This window comes from Perissodus microlepis, chromosome 3, assembly GCF_051167445.1.
Source record: "Perissodus microlepis isolate ML-2025 ecotype Zambia chromosome 3, ASM5116744v1, whole genome shotgun sequence".
NCBI classification, from domain to species: domain Eukaryota; kingdom Metazoa; phylum Chordata; class Actinopteri; order Cichliformes; family Cichlidae; genus Perissodus; species Perissodus microlepis.
In genome coordinates, this window is record NC_140463.1 from 2,145,639 (window position 1) to 2,159,046 (window position 13,408).

General features: G+C 51.7%; 1 protein-coding gene across 1 annotated transcript; it reads left to right on the top strand.

Annotated features, from left to right (window-relative positions):
- The first annotated feature begins 714 nt into the window (after positions 1-714).
- On the top strand, positions 715-13,056 carry LOC146389399 (TSC22 domain family protein 4-like). The gene is made up of 5 exons (XM_084911414.1): positions 715-1,131; positions 3,049-3,725; positions 4,445-4,578; positions 9,894-9,945; positions 10,579-13,056. Exons 2-5 carry the CDS (start codon positions 3,075-3,077, stop codon positions 10,726-10,728), a joined length of 987 nt encoding a protein of 328 aa, XP_084767540.1. The 5' UTR covers positions 715-1,131; positions 3,049-3,074; the 3' UTR covers positions 10,729-13,056.
- The last annotated feature ends 352 nt before the right edge of the window (positions 13,057-13,408 follow it).

Sequence of the window (13,408 nt, forward strand, 5' to 3'; positions counted from 1 at the left end):
GCTGAGCGTCTGCTCAGCAGCAGGTTATGTTGAGAGGGGACGCTCACGGGGATCTTATGACCTGTGAATTTCCCCCAGAGAGCCGAGGTCACCGGAGACATAAATAAATACACTTAACGATTCAAATTGATCTTAATTCGAATGATGCAATATTCAATCAATTCTGAATCGGTAATTGGATTCCACGAAAGCAAGTTAACAGAAAGCAGAGCTTGTTCATCCGACGGCACGTGCACGCACATGCCCCCGGCTGCTGAGAGCAGAGATATCAACTGCAGAATATTTTGAAAGCAGTTATCTGCTATAAAAAGCCAGGCCAGGAAAATCTGCTTTGTCTGTTTCATCCTCAGTTACTTTGACACAAAGACAAATGCTCACAGCGCCAGCTTTGGTTAAATGCATAGTGTACAGTGAGGTTGTGATTGCAGAGGAATAGTCAAATAATTTGAACGCACAAGCTTCAGAGGGTTCTTTCGACAGTACAATGATCTGAACTCTAATGATTTATATTATTATTCATTATAATATTTCTGAACTGAGCCGAATCCGGTCAGAGGTCAGTGCTGACACGCAGGCTGCGCAGTAACCGCTTGTTATCACGTTTAAAGACACACGTGTGTACACTTTGAACCAAACTTTCTTGACAACATGTTTACGGTAAAGACCCCTCCTCTGTCCTCACTGCGCAGGCGCTAACCCTGTCAGAGTCTGTCGTGCACGCGCACGTCGGTGCTCGGACGTGATCCGGATCGGACCCGGACCTGGCTGCGCGTTCACGAGCTGGTACAGAGACGCGCACGCTGTTAGGATGGAGAGGAAGAGGAGGAGCGTGCAGTGACGGAGCGCAGGGTGTTTGTGTTTGTTTACAGAAGAAGAGGAGGAAGAGGTGAAGCTGCACCTCAGAAGAGTCTCGCTCCTGAAACAGCACGAGGAGAGGAGGAGGAGAAGAGTCCCCAACTTCTGACTCCGTAAACTTCCTGCACGCTCCACGGTCGGGCCGTGCTACCGCGCATGCGCCCTGAAGTTTTCACCCCATCGGAACACAATGGACCGATTGTGACGTCACCGGTTGCTTATCCGGATCTGAACCAGTGACGGCGGCGGGAGCGCGCCTCGGCTCAGCGCGTGACCGTGAGTGTTTACTGAGAAGTAAACTTTACGTAACTCGTTTTTTAAATCCAAACATGTTTTACAAATAAAACACACGTTTGACAGAAGACAGACACACAAAGAGGAGCAACAAACGTGTTGTTACACGTCCTCTCTCCACCCGAGTGTCCAGAACATGCAGCTCTGGTGATACAACACAGGTCCGTCGTTGACCTTCATTGACCTGTGGCTCAGGGTGCGCTGGTGCTACAGGACACCTTTAGGTTCGAACACGGTGTTCGTTATGGACACACTGTGGTTTCCACAGAAGACCAACAACTCAACACCGCTCGGGTTCACATCCAGGAGGCCGTTCCTCCTAATCGCACCCCTCCAGGTCTCGCTGCCGTTGTCCATATGAGCGCTGACGTCTCCCAGCAGGACAACAGAGTCCCCAGGTGGGGAACCCTCCAGCACCCCACCCGGGGACTCAAGGAAAGCTGGGTACTCAGAACCGCTGTTCCGCGAATAAGTGCAGACGACAGTCACACTTAGGCTGCTTCCCACCAGGGAGGTGACATTCCACGTCCCAGTTACTAGTCTTGGTAGCCGGGGCTCGGTCCACCAGGGCTGCCTGACACACATTGCACCCGTCCCCTACGATGCCTCCTGCGGGTGGTGGGCCTCTTTTTACCTTTTTTGGCTGTGCCCGGCCGGGCCCCTAACGGACTAAGGCCCGACCCCCAGACTCTCGCACTCGGGCACCCTCGCGGGTCTGGCTCCAGGTCGGGGCCCCGGTAACTGTATCCCAGGCAGGGTGAACATCACCGTTAAAGCTGTTTTTTAAGTTTTCGTCCCTGCAGAACCGTCTGCACCATGAGATACTCATATACTGAGATCTCCAGTAACTAGTATCATCTGAAGTACAATCAGATTCTGACAACGACACAACATCAGAATTAAACTGCTCGGCAAAAACAAATATGGCTTTACGTTGTGAAGTAAAAATGTAAGTGAAACACAGGAAGTGCAATCAAAATAAAACAGGTGGGAGCTGGTCTCACTGTTTATTACATACAACTAAAAATAAATAAAACTTTGTTTACAAAAGCTGTAATTTATGTTTTAATACAGTTTTATTAAAGCTCAAAGTTTTGTTGAAACGGTGTTTCAGGCTTTGAGGGTCAGTTAGCAAAGTGACCAAAAGTCTGTGGACACACCTTCATGTTCAGAAACCAACATCATCATTATCATGTGGTCACCTCAGCTGACCAATCACAGCACAGCTCTGAGTGCCTCACCTGACCTGGAGAGTGAAGGGTTAAAGCCCTGCAGAACCTAAAAAAAACCACACACACACACACACACAGTCATGTTGTGCAATAGTCTGAAGCAACACAGCTGAGCAGGGTGGAGTGAACAGGAAGTAGAGAAGAAGCAGAGTGGGATCTGCAGGGCGGTGCCCTCTTCTGGACAGACAGACTGCACGAGGGGTGAGACACGTTACTGCTTTAACTCGGACCTCTGCCTCCACACACTGTGTTGGTTTTTGTGCTCTATGGGGACCTGGGTGTGTACATGTTTCTCTGAGGACTTAGAGTGTATTGTGCGTGTTAGTTTTTGTGCTTTATGTGGACGTACCAGAGGTCTGTGCATCTGACGACTTAGTCCGCTGATGTAGACTACCTGTGTTTATTGTGAGGCTGCGTCCCCATGATGCGGATCAACACACGTGCACATGCTCAGTGTGTCCTGTTTGGACATAAACAGCAGTGAATGTCAGGAAGCGTACCTGTCAGGTGTCCTCACACTGGACTGTGGTTAAAGCTGAACTTTGACCCCTAAGCTCCTCCTCTGTAGATCAGAAATCCATCTTAATTGTGTTTAATTTTTTAAGCTTGTGTCTCTGAAATGTCCCCATAAACCACATTAACTGGTGTACCCTGTGCTGTGTGTCAGTGAGCCTGTGGAGTGTGTGTGTGAGAATGAGTGGTGGTAAAAAGAGGAGTGGCTTTCAGATCACCAGCGTGACTTCAGAGGTGAACCAGAGTCCAGCAGACCAATTGTCTCCTAGCGTTGTCCTGCCCATCATCCAATCAGAGGTCTCTCTGCAGTCCCCCCTCTGCAGCCCTCAGGGAAGCTCCTCCCAGCCAACCACACCCTCTCTGAAGAGGAAGTACATCTCCCTCGATGGCGGGCAGGGGGCGGGGTCTTCCTCCAGGTTCAGGGTGGTGAGACTAGTGAGCGGAGCCGGCGGCGGAGGCCGGGGTGAATCGTATCGTCGCGGGCGATGGATGTGCACGGAGTTCACAGAGCGGCAGGAAGGCCCGGGGTTCAGGCGGGTAATGGACAGCATGAGACACGCCCACTCATTGGAGTCCCTGGAGATGATTGGCCGGGAAAGCGAGAGGGGTGGAGTCCACTCTCAGGACAACACCCATATGCTGGCTCAGCACGTGCTGCACAGCGGCCCGCCTTCACCCACGCACCAGACGCCAGCTAATGTCCGGCTGCTCGACCACAAGGAGTCACGCCTTGTGGTCGAGCAGGGCTTAGGCTCCACCCCTCCACCACCTTCACCCCGCCCACGCTTCGCCCCAACTCCTCTGCGGCTGGATGTGGACGCCTCAGGACGGGTAAATACACACACAGACACTCGTCTTCGTGCCTTAGTGAGGACATCAATCTGACATAATATTTTTGCTAGCCTCTTACCCTAACCCTCAGAAACCTAACCCGGACTAGCCCAGACCTAATCTGGACTAACCCGGGCCTGACCAGAACCTAATTTAACTCAGTTTTAGTTATGCAGCACCAAAGCACAACCACAGTGGGCTTTATGTTCAAATGTAAAGAGAAAACCCACCAATCAGCAGCCATATCCCTGCTCCTTTGTGAAGCATTTGGTTCCCACAAAGACATTTAGACAAGTATACACGCACACACACGTGTCCTACTGCCTGACTCAGGTGTGATCTCTGCACAGGTGGAGGCTGTTAGCTGCACGCCTGCTCGTTTGCGACGTAGCTGAGTTAGCAGCACCTGTTCTGCTCTGCAGTTTCACCCCTGACACACTAGGGGGCAGTGCAGCTGCTAACAGAGGTGGGGCTAAGGCGTCAGGTGCTTATGATGTCACAGCGGGGCTTCCAGCTGCAGCTGATCGAGCTGATTGTTGATCAGGTCATTGGAATAATAAAAACATGTACGTGCAGCAGTGACATCAGAGCAACGTGTGACATCATCATGACATCAGACACTGAGGAAACCCGCCGGGATATAAAATGAACCTTTAATGTTAGAACATTGTTCGTTGTTTTTACTGCAGTCACTCACACCTGTGTGTCTCACCTGTCAGTCTGTCCTCAGGCTGTCTCACTCTCAGCCTGGCTCCCCCCCTGCTGGACTGTACCAACCCCCTCTGACCCCCGCTCAGACGCCGTCAGGCTTCAGCCTGGACCGCACCATGTTCGACCTGCCGGGGGACGCCAGGTGAGTGTGTTTAACAGGTGTTTGTGATGTCACTGCTCAGTGGGAGGAGACAGGATGCTTCTCAGAGGTCAGCTGATCAGTTTTCAGTGTTTGGTTTGTTTGTGATTGATCAGGTTGATTGATTGACTGATGAACCCAGACTTTCACAATAAAAGTCCATCCTGTTTGAACTGCGTGCGTTTAGTTTGAGGTCTGAAACGCTCCATCATAAAGTCTGTGGGTGCTTTCCGTTTTCGTGAGGTTACTCGCTGACAGACGTGACCTGTGATGTGTGTGGAGGCCACAGCTGTTCCAAACCCTAAAGGAAGGAGCCTCAGTGCTTCCTTTATTGCTTCCTTTGGCGGAGGAGACACTGGAGCATCCTTTATGAGAGGGGAGGAGGGAACGCCAAATGGTAAACGGGCTGGTTTGTATATTGAGCTGCAGAAACACACAGACCAGCTGGATGCGATCTTAGCTTGGTCATTCTCCACCACCGTAGGGGGCGTGTCCCATTTTGACCTTCCAGATAGTGCCAATGGTTGTGGCTTGAACCAAGTTGAACCAAGCTGGACATAAAACTTTGCTCCCGTTCGTGTCGGAGATCCCGTGAGGGTTTTCTGACCACAGTCCTGTGATGTTTGTACCTCAGTGAAACCTCGCGCTGCTGCTGCTGCTGCTGCTGCTGCTGCTGTCGCTGCTGCTGCTGCCGCTGCTGCTGCTGCTGTCGCGTTTTTAACTCTGTTGAGCAGTTTTCAACAGTTTTTAGCCAGAACTGTAAAATCCCGGAGTTTTTTATGCAGCCAGACTGAGGAGCTCATGGTTTTATTCCACCTGCCGGACTGCTTTGGACACAGCCCGTGTGTTTTCTTTGATGGAGATGTTTGACCTCAGACAGGGAGGAAGTCTGACCCCAGATACTAAACACACTGTCCAGACAGGAAGCACGTCTTTGGACTTTCAATCTAAAAGCTTCTGAAGTTTAACCTCCAGGAGGATAAACCCTGAATCGGGTCTAATGAAAGCTCACACAGATCATGCTGCACAGTAACCGCCCACATAGCTGCTGAGTGTCAGCTGACTGAGGGCCAAAACAGACCTGCTGTGTGTGTGTGTGTGTGTGTGTGCTGTATCACTGTGAGCCATGATTTTGTCTCAGAGGGCGGTGATGTCATACAGTTTCAGGTAACAGCCAATAAAACACCTGAGAGTCAAACTGACCAAAACGCCTGGAAACCAACCACAGAAGGAATTAATTACTGATCAATACCAGTGAGTGATTACTGATTAGTTCCAGTAATGAGCAGGCAGTTGGTTGTTTCCATGGTCCCTCCGTCTGAATCAATGGCCCTCTGTCTGCGAGTGGGCGGGAGAAGAATGCTGCTGCTGCCTTGCCATTGGCTGAGACCATGAGTGGGCAGGAGCTGGCAGGCAGCAGCCAATCAGAGAGCAGAGATGTGTGGGAGTGACAGAGAACATGAAGATCTGAAGTCTGGACGCACCTTAGTCTGAAGACAACATCTGGATACAGCTGCTGACATTCACACACCTGTGAGCTCACAAGGAGGCAGCCAATCAGGGGCCACCTGGGAAGGCGGAGTCAGAGGTATTGACGATGGACGGCGAGGAGACAGAACCTTAAGCTGATTGGAGTTTGCTCTGATGGTGTGCTGTGATTAGTTGGTGCTCTGTGGTGAAGTTCTCACTGGATGTTTCCTGTTGTGCTGCGCTGTGATTGGACTGGGGTTTTTTTTCAGAGTGCTGTGATTGGACTGTAAAATATGTAGCTGAGTTCTGATTGGCTGGTGTTTCTGTGGGCCTCCATCAGCTGAAGATGTTTGTAGGTGAGAAGAAGAGGACCTGTCAAACACGTCCTCAGCGCCGTCTCCCTTCGACTCCGCCCCTTCCTCCCAGGACTCTTCAGCTTGTTGCTAAGCAACTGGAGCCTCCAGTTGTCTTACGGGATCATACAAAGGTCAAAGGTCGTGGCTCAGCTGTCAGAGAGTCCTGGCCGAGTACCAGGACATCGATCCAAGAACTCAAACCACGGGTGAGTCAGAGGTCCCTGACCCCTCCCTCCAGAGCTCAGCCTGTCACAGAGGCCCGCCACCGATCCACCAATCAACCACAGCCATCCCAGCGACCCCAGAATCCTCTGCGTCACACTGCCCCGCATCCTCATTGGTCAGTTCCTGCCAGGGCGTCACCCACCGGGCAGGGCTCTGAGGCCACCATGATGGCTCTGCTGCTGTTCTGCAACAGGTAACCACGGTAACCCGGGCGGGGGTTAAGATTCACCTGCAAAATAATAAATATGTGATAGTACCTGTCCAGGGCACCGTCGTAATGGAGATTTATCATTTCAGTGGGTTTGTTCATGGTTAGATAAAGTAATAACAGGTGAGAAGAACATCTGTGCAGCTGTGGATAAAGGTGCTGATAACGGTCATTCACCTGTCTCAAAGTCACCTATCAGAGAGTCACCTGCCTTTCTCACCTGCCTGTCTCACCTGCCTCTCTGTCTCACCTGCCTGTCTGTCACCTGTCTGTCTCACATGCTTGTCTCTCACCTGTCTGTCTCTCACCTGTCTGTCTCACCTGCCTGTCTCACAGGCCTGTCGCTCACCTGCCTATCTGTCTCACCTGCCTGTCTCTCACCTGTCTGTCTCACAGGCCTGTCTCTCACCTGCCTGTCTGTCTCACCTGCCTGTCTCTCACCTGTCTGTCTCACCTGCCTGTCTCTCACCTGTCTGTCTCACAGGCCTGTCTCTCACCTGCCTGTCTGTCTCATCTGCCTGTCTCTCACCTGTCTGTCTCACAAGCCTGTCTATCACCTGTCTGTCTCACATGCCTGTCTCTAACCTGTATGTCTCCCACCTGTCTGTCTCACCTGCCTGTCTCTCACCTGTCTGTCTCACAGGCCTGTCTCTCACCTGCCTGTCTGTCTCACCTGCCTGTCTCTCACCTGTCTGTCTCACAAGCCTGTCTATCACCTGTCTGTCTCACCTGCCTGTCTGTCTCGCCTGTCTGTCTCACCTGCCTGTCTCTAACCTGTATGTCTCCCACCTGTCTGTCTCACCTGTCTGTCTAACCTGTCTGTCTCACCTGCCTGTCTGTCTCACCTGCCTGTCTCTCACCTGTCTGTCTCACAAGCCTGTCTATCACCTGTCTGTCTCACCTGCCTGTCTGTCTCACATGCCTGTCTCTAACCTGTATGTCTCCCACCTGTCTGTCTCACCTGCCTGTCTCTCACCTGTCTGTCTCACAGGCCTGTCTCTCACCTGCCTGTCTGTCTCACCTGCCTGTCTCTCACCTGTCTGTCTCACAAGCCTGTCTATCACCTGTCTGTCTCATCTGCCTGTCTGTCTCGCCTGTCTGTCTCACCTGCCTGTCTCTAACCTGTATGTCTCCCACCTGTCTGTCTCACCTGTCTGTCTAACCTGTCTGTCTCACCTGCCTGTCTGTCTCACCTGTCTGCCTCTCACCTGTCTGCCTCTCACCTGTCTGTCTCTCACCTGTCTCTCTCACCTGCCTGTCTCTAACCTGTATGTCTCCCACCTGTCTGTCTCACCTGCCTGTCTATCACCTGTCTGTCTCACCTGCCTGTCTATCACCTGTCTGTCTCACCTGCCTGTCTGTCTCACCTGTCTGCCTACCACCTGTCTGCCTCTCACCTGTCTGTCTCTCACCTGTCTCTCTCACCTGCCTGTCTCTAACCTGTATGTCTCCCACCTGTCTGTCTCACCTGCCTGTCTCTCACCTGTCTCTCTCACCTGCCTGTCTCTAACCTGTATGTCTCCCACCTGTCTGTCTCACCTGCCTGTCTATCACCTGTCTGTCTCACATGCCTGTCTCTCACCTGCCTGTCTATCACCTGTCTGTCTCACCTGCCTGTCTATTACCTGTCTGTCTCACCTGTCTGTCTCTCACATGCCTGTCTCTCACCTGCCTGTCTGTCTCACCTGTCTGTCTCACCTGTCTGTCTCTCACATGCCTGTCTCTCACCTGCCTGTCCGTCTCACCTGCCTGTCTATTACCTGTCTGTCTCACCTGCCTGTCTCTCACATGCCTGTCTCTCACCTGCCTGTCTATCTCACCTGTCTGTCTCTCACCTGCCTGTCTCTCACCTGCCTGTCTCACCTGCCTGTCTCTCACCTGCCTGTCTCTCACCTGTATGTCTCACCTGTATGTCTCACCTGTCTGTCTCTCACCTGCCTGTCTCTCACCTGTCTGTCTCACCTGCCTGTCTCTCACCTGCCTTTCTCTCACCTGCCTGTCTGTCTCACCTGCCTGTCTCTCACCTGCCTGTCTCTCGCCTGTCTCTCACCTGTCTGTCTCACCTGCCTGCCTGTCTCTCACCTGTCTGTCTCTCACCTGCCTGTCTCTCACCTGTCTGTCTCACCTGCCTGTCTGTCTCTCACCTGCCTGTCTCTCACCTGCCTGTCTCTCACCTGCCTGTCTCTCACCTGTATGTCTCACCTGTCTGTCTCTCACCTGCCTGTCTCTCACCTGTCTCTCTCACCTGCCTGTCTCTCACCTGCCTGTCTGTCTCACCTGCCTGTCTGTCTCACCTGCCTTTCTCTCACCTGCCTGTCTGTCTCACCTGCCTGTCTCTCACCTGTCTGCCTGTCTCTCACCTGTCTGTCTCACCTGCCTGTCTGTCTCTCACCTGCCTGTCTCTCACCTGCCTGTCTCTCACCTGTATGTCTCACCTGTATGTCTCACCTGTCTGTCTCTCACCTGCCTGTCTCTCACCTGTCTGTCTCACCTCCCTGTCTCTCACCTGCCTTTCTCTCACCTGCCTGTCTGTCTCACCTGCCTGTCTCTCACCTGCCTGTCTCTCACCTGTCTGTCTCACCTGCCTGCCTGTCTCTCACCTGTCTGTCTCTCACCTGCCTGTCTCACCTGCCTGTCTGTCTCTCACCTGCCTGTCTCTCACCTGCCTGTCTCTCACCTGCCTGTCTCTCACCTGTATGTCTCACCTGTCTGTCTCTCACCTGCCTGTCTCTCACCTGTCTCTCTCACCTGCCTGTCTCTCACCTGCCTGTCTGTCTCACCTGCCTGTCTGTCTCACCTGCCTTTCTCTCACCTGCCTGTCTGTCTCACCTGCCTGTCTCTCACCTGTCTGTCTGTCTCTCACCTGTCTGTCTCTCACCTGCCTGTCTCTCACCTGTCTGTCTCACCTGCCTGTCTGTCTCTCACCTGCCTGTCTCTCACCTGTCTGTCTCTCACCTGCCTGTCTCTCACCTGTCTGTCTCTCACCTGCCTGTCTGTCTCTCACCTGCCTGTCTCTCACCTGCCTGTCTCTCACCTGCCTGTCTCTCTGTGTCTTGCAGTAGTTCCAGTACCAGTTTGATCGCCATCGACAACAAAATTGAGCAGGCCATGGTGAGTCCTGTTTCTACTTTTCTAGTCTTCTATCAGGCGTCAATCTATAAACCTTTGTATCTGTTGGTGGTAGGTTCTGTCATGAAGACCATCAAGTTGTCTGTTGTTTTTCTAGTTGTATATTTACTCTTTTCAGTGAGAGAAAGTTTGTCTGTGACTCTGTTCCTGTGTAGATATTTCAGTTCTGTAGTTATTTGATTTCACCTTGATTTAAACGAGGATAACCTGACTCCTGAGGTTAAGGATCTATTGTGTGAGAGGGTCCTGACTGAGAGACAGTCAGCAGTGGTTAAACAACAGCTGTAAAGGTTTCTGAGCCAACTCTGATGGTTACAGGTGGTCCTCCGTCGGGTCGGTCCTGGCTCAGTTTATCCTCAATCTGAGGTTGAAGCAGTTTGTATCTGATCCCATTCCAAGTATGCATGTAGAGCTGTGTTCAGATCTGTCCCTGCTGCTGACGACCATAAATGCGACACCGTTCTGTGGTTACAAACGTCTCTCAGTGAGGACATTAGAGCAGGAGTTCTCCTCTATGCTGATGATGCTGTTAATCACACAATGCTCCCTCTGTAGGACGGGCTTTATGATTGGCTAGTTTATTTATGCACATCATGTATGTGTGTGTGTGTGTAGGACCTGGTGAAGAGTCACCTGATGCTGGCGGTGAGGGAGGAGGTGGAGCTTCTGAGAGAACAAATCAGAGAGCTGCAGGAGAGGAACCGGCAACTGGAGAGAGAGAACCACACGCTGAGGGCGCTGACCCACAGCATGCACACTCACTAACACAAACACACACACACACACGTGCAGTCATGTCAGGGTTAACAGGACGGCGTTCCGGCTCCTGCGTTTTCTGATCAGCTGATGCTTCAGAGACACTCGCTGTGCCCTCCTGCTCGTCCTCCTTCATGTACCTGTAGTACTGTTGTACTGCAGTATTTGTGGTACTGTGTACTGATGAAAGGTGTGTGTTTCTGTGTGTGTGTGTGTGCAAGTACTTACAGTATCTGACAAAAGTGAGCACACCCTGACATTTCTGTAAATATTGTGTTAGCTCCTTTCATGGGACAACATTGTAGATATGACACTTTGATACAGTCAGTGTGCAGCTTGTATAACAGTGTAAATTTGCTGTCACCTCAAAATAAATCAACTCACAGCCAATAATGTCTAAACCACTGGCAACAAAAGAGAGAACACCCCGAGGTGTAAATGTCCAAACTGTGCCCAAAGGGTCAGTATTATGTTTGGCCACCATTATTTTCCAACACTGCCTCAACTCTGTTGGTCATGGAGTTCACTGGAGCTCCACAGAGTGCCACTGAATCCTCTCCCACTCCTCCACGATGACATCATGGAGCTGGTGGATGTTAGACACCTTGCACTCCTCCACCTTCCATTTGAGGATGCCCCACAGATGCTCAGCAGGGTTTGGAGACATGGTTGGCACTGGTCTGAGCACTGACAGGCTGACCCTCCAGGCCTCCAACCTCTGCAGCAATGCTGGCAGCACTCATACATCTGTTTTCAAAGACAACCTCTGGATATGACACTGAGCACGTGCACTCAGCTTCTTTTGTCGACCATGGCGAGCTTTGTTCTGAGTGGAACCTGTCCTGTTAAACTGCTGGATGGTCTCGACCACCGTGCTGCAGCTCAGTTTCAGAGTGTTGGCGAGTCACATGACACCAGGGAGGGAAAATGGCTAATCGGGCTCAGTTTGGACATCTTCACCTATTGGTGAACTCACTTTTGTTTCCCAGGGATTCAGTCAATCATGGCTGTGTGTGGAGTTATTTAGAGGTGACACCAAATGTACAAGCTGGTTACTTTACATTGTATCAAAGTGTCAGATTTACAGTGTTGTCCTGTGAAAAGATGTAACAAAATATCTACAAAAATGTGAGGGTGTGCTCACTTCTGTGAGATACTGTGTCTGTGTGTCTGTGTGCGAGTGTGTGTCTGTGTGCAAGTGTGTGTCTGTGTGCGAGTGTGTGTCTGTGTGCGTGTGTGTGCGAGTGTGTGTGTGTGCGAGTGTGTGTCTGCGAGTGTGCGAGTGTGTGTCTGCGAGTGTGTGTGTGTGTCTGTGTGCGAGTGTGTCTGTGTGCGAGTGTGTGTGCGAGTGTGTGTCTGTGTGCGAGTGTGTGTCTGTGTGCAAGTGTGTGTCTGTGTGCGAGTGTGTGTGCGTGTGTGTGCGAGTGTGTGTGTGTGTGTGTGTCTGCGAGTGTGTGTCTGCGAGTGTGCGAGTGTGTGTCTGCGAGTGTGTGTGTCTGTGTGCGAGTGTGTGTCTGTGTGCGAGTGTGTCTGTGTGCGAGTGTGTGTGCGAGTGTGTGTCTGTGTGCGAGTGTGTGTCTGTGTGCAAGTGTGTGTGTCTGTGTGCGAGTGTGTGTCTGTGTGCGAGTGTGTGTGCGAGTGTGTGTCTGTGTGCGAGTGTGTGTCTGTGTGCGAGTGTGTCTGTGTGCGAGTGTGTCTGTGTGCGAGTGTGTGTAGGTGTGGAGGACAGTGAGGATGATGGGTGGTGTCAGCAGCTCCTGGCAGCAGAGGCGTTGTCAGAAACCGATGGACGAGTCAGAGTTGATGGTTTGAAACTCCTTCTTCTTTGAGAGCCCCTCCCACCCCGAGGAGGTTACTTCCTGTTTAAAGGGAGTTTTTCCTCCCCACTGTCCCACCGTATGAAGCACTCGGAGGCGACTGTTGTGATTTGTGCTGCAAAGTAATCGTCCAAGGTGTCCCGATGATGTGTTTCAGTGTGGCTGCTGAGGAAGAGGAGTTGCTTCATCAATTTGAACTGTAGCTCAGGATCAGCGGGCTCCGCCCTCACCATGGATACAGGCAGCAGCCATGACAGCTGACGCTGCAGTGTGACAGATCCGGGAGAGCAGGTCAGGCTGGACCCACTGTGACCCCTGATCTCACACACACACACACACACACACACACACACACACACACACGCAGCCTGTAACACAGTAACCCAGAACGTGCCTTACTGACCTCACCTGACGGTGTGGGCGTGGCCTAACGGTCGCTCCTGGGACTGTTTGTATTAGCCGTCCAGATGCTGATGATGAAGAGTAGAGTCTAATAAATTAATAAAGCCTTACAGACTGATGTTTGTGTGGTCCCTCTGTGTTTGCTGTCTCTCTGTGGGGTATGACGTCACACACAGTGCATGCTGGGATACTGGGTCAGGCTGACAGATGGAGAGAAAACAGCCAAATCAGAGAAAGGAGAATATCTAATCCTTAATCCAGCGAGCCCCTCCCCCTGCACACACACACACACACAATCCTGGAAACAAACACAGGATTAGGATTAACTGATGATCTTTAAATCGGTCAAAATTTGAATGGACTTTGGTTCACAGTTTGCTCCTCTCCTCTAAAGCTGACCTTTGACCTGCAGCTCAACAGTCAGCTCCTCCTCCCTGTGAGGCTGCTGGCCCTTTAAGAGAGGAAGAGCA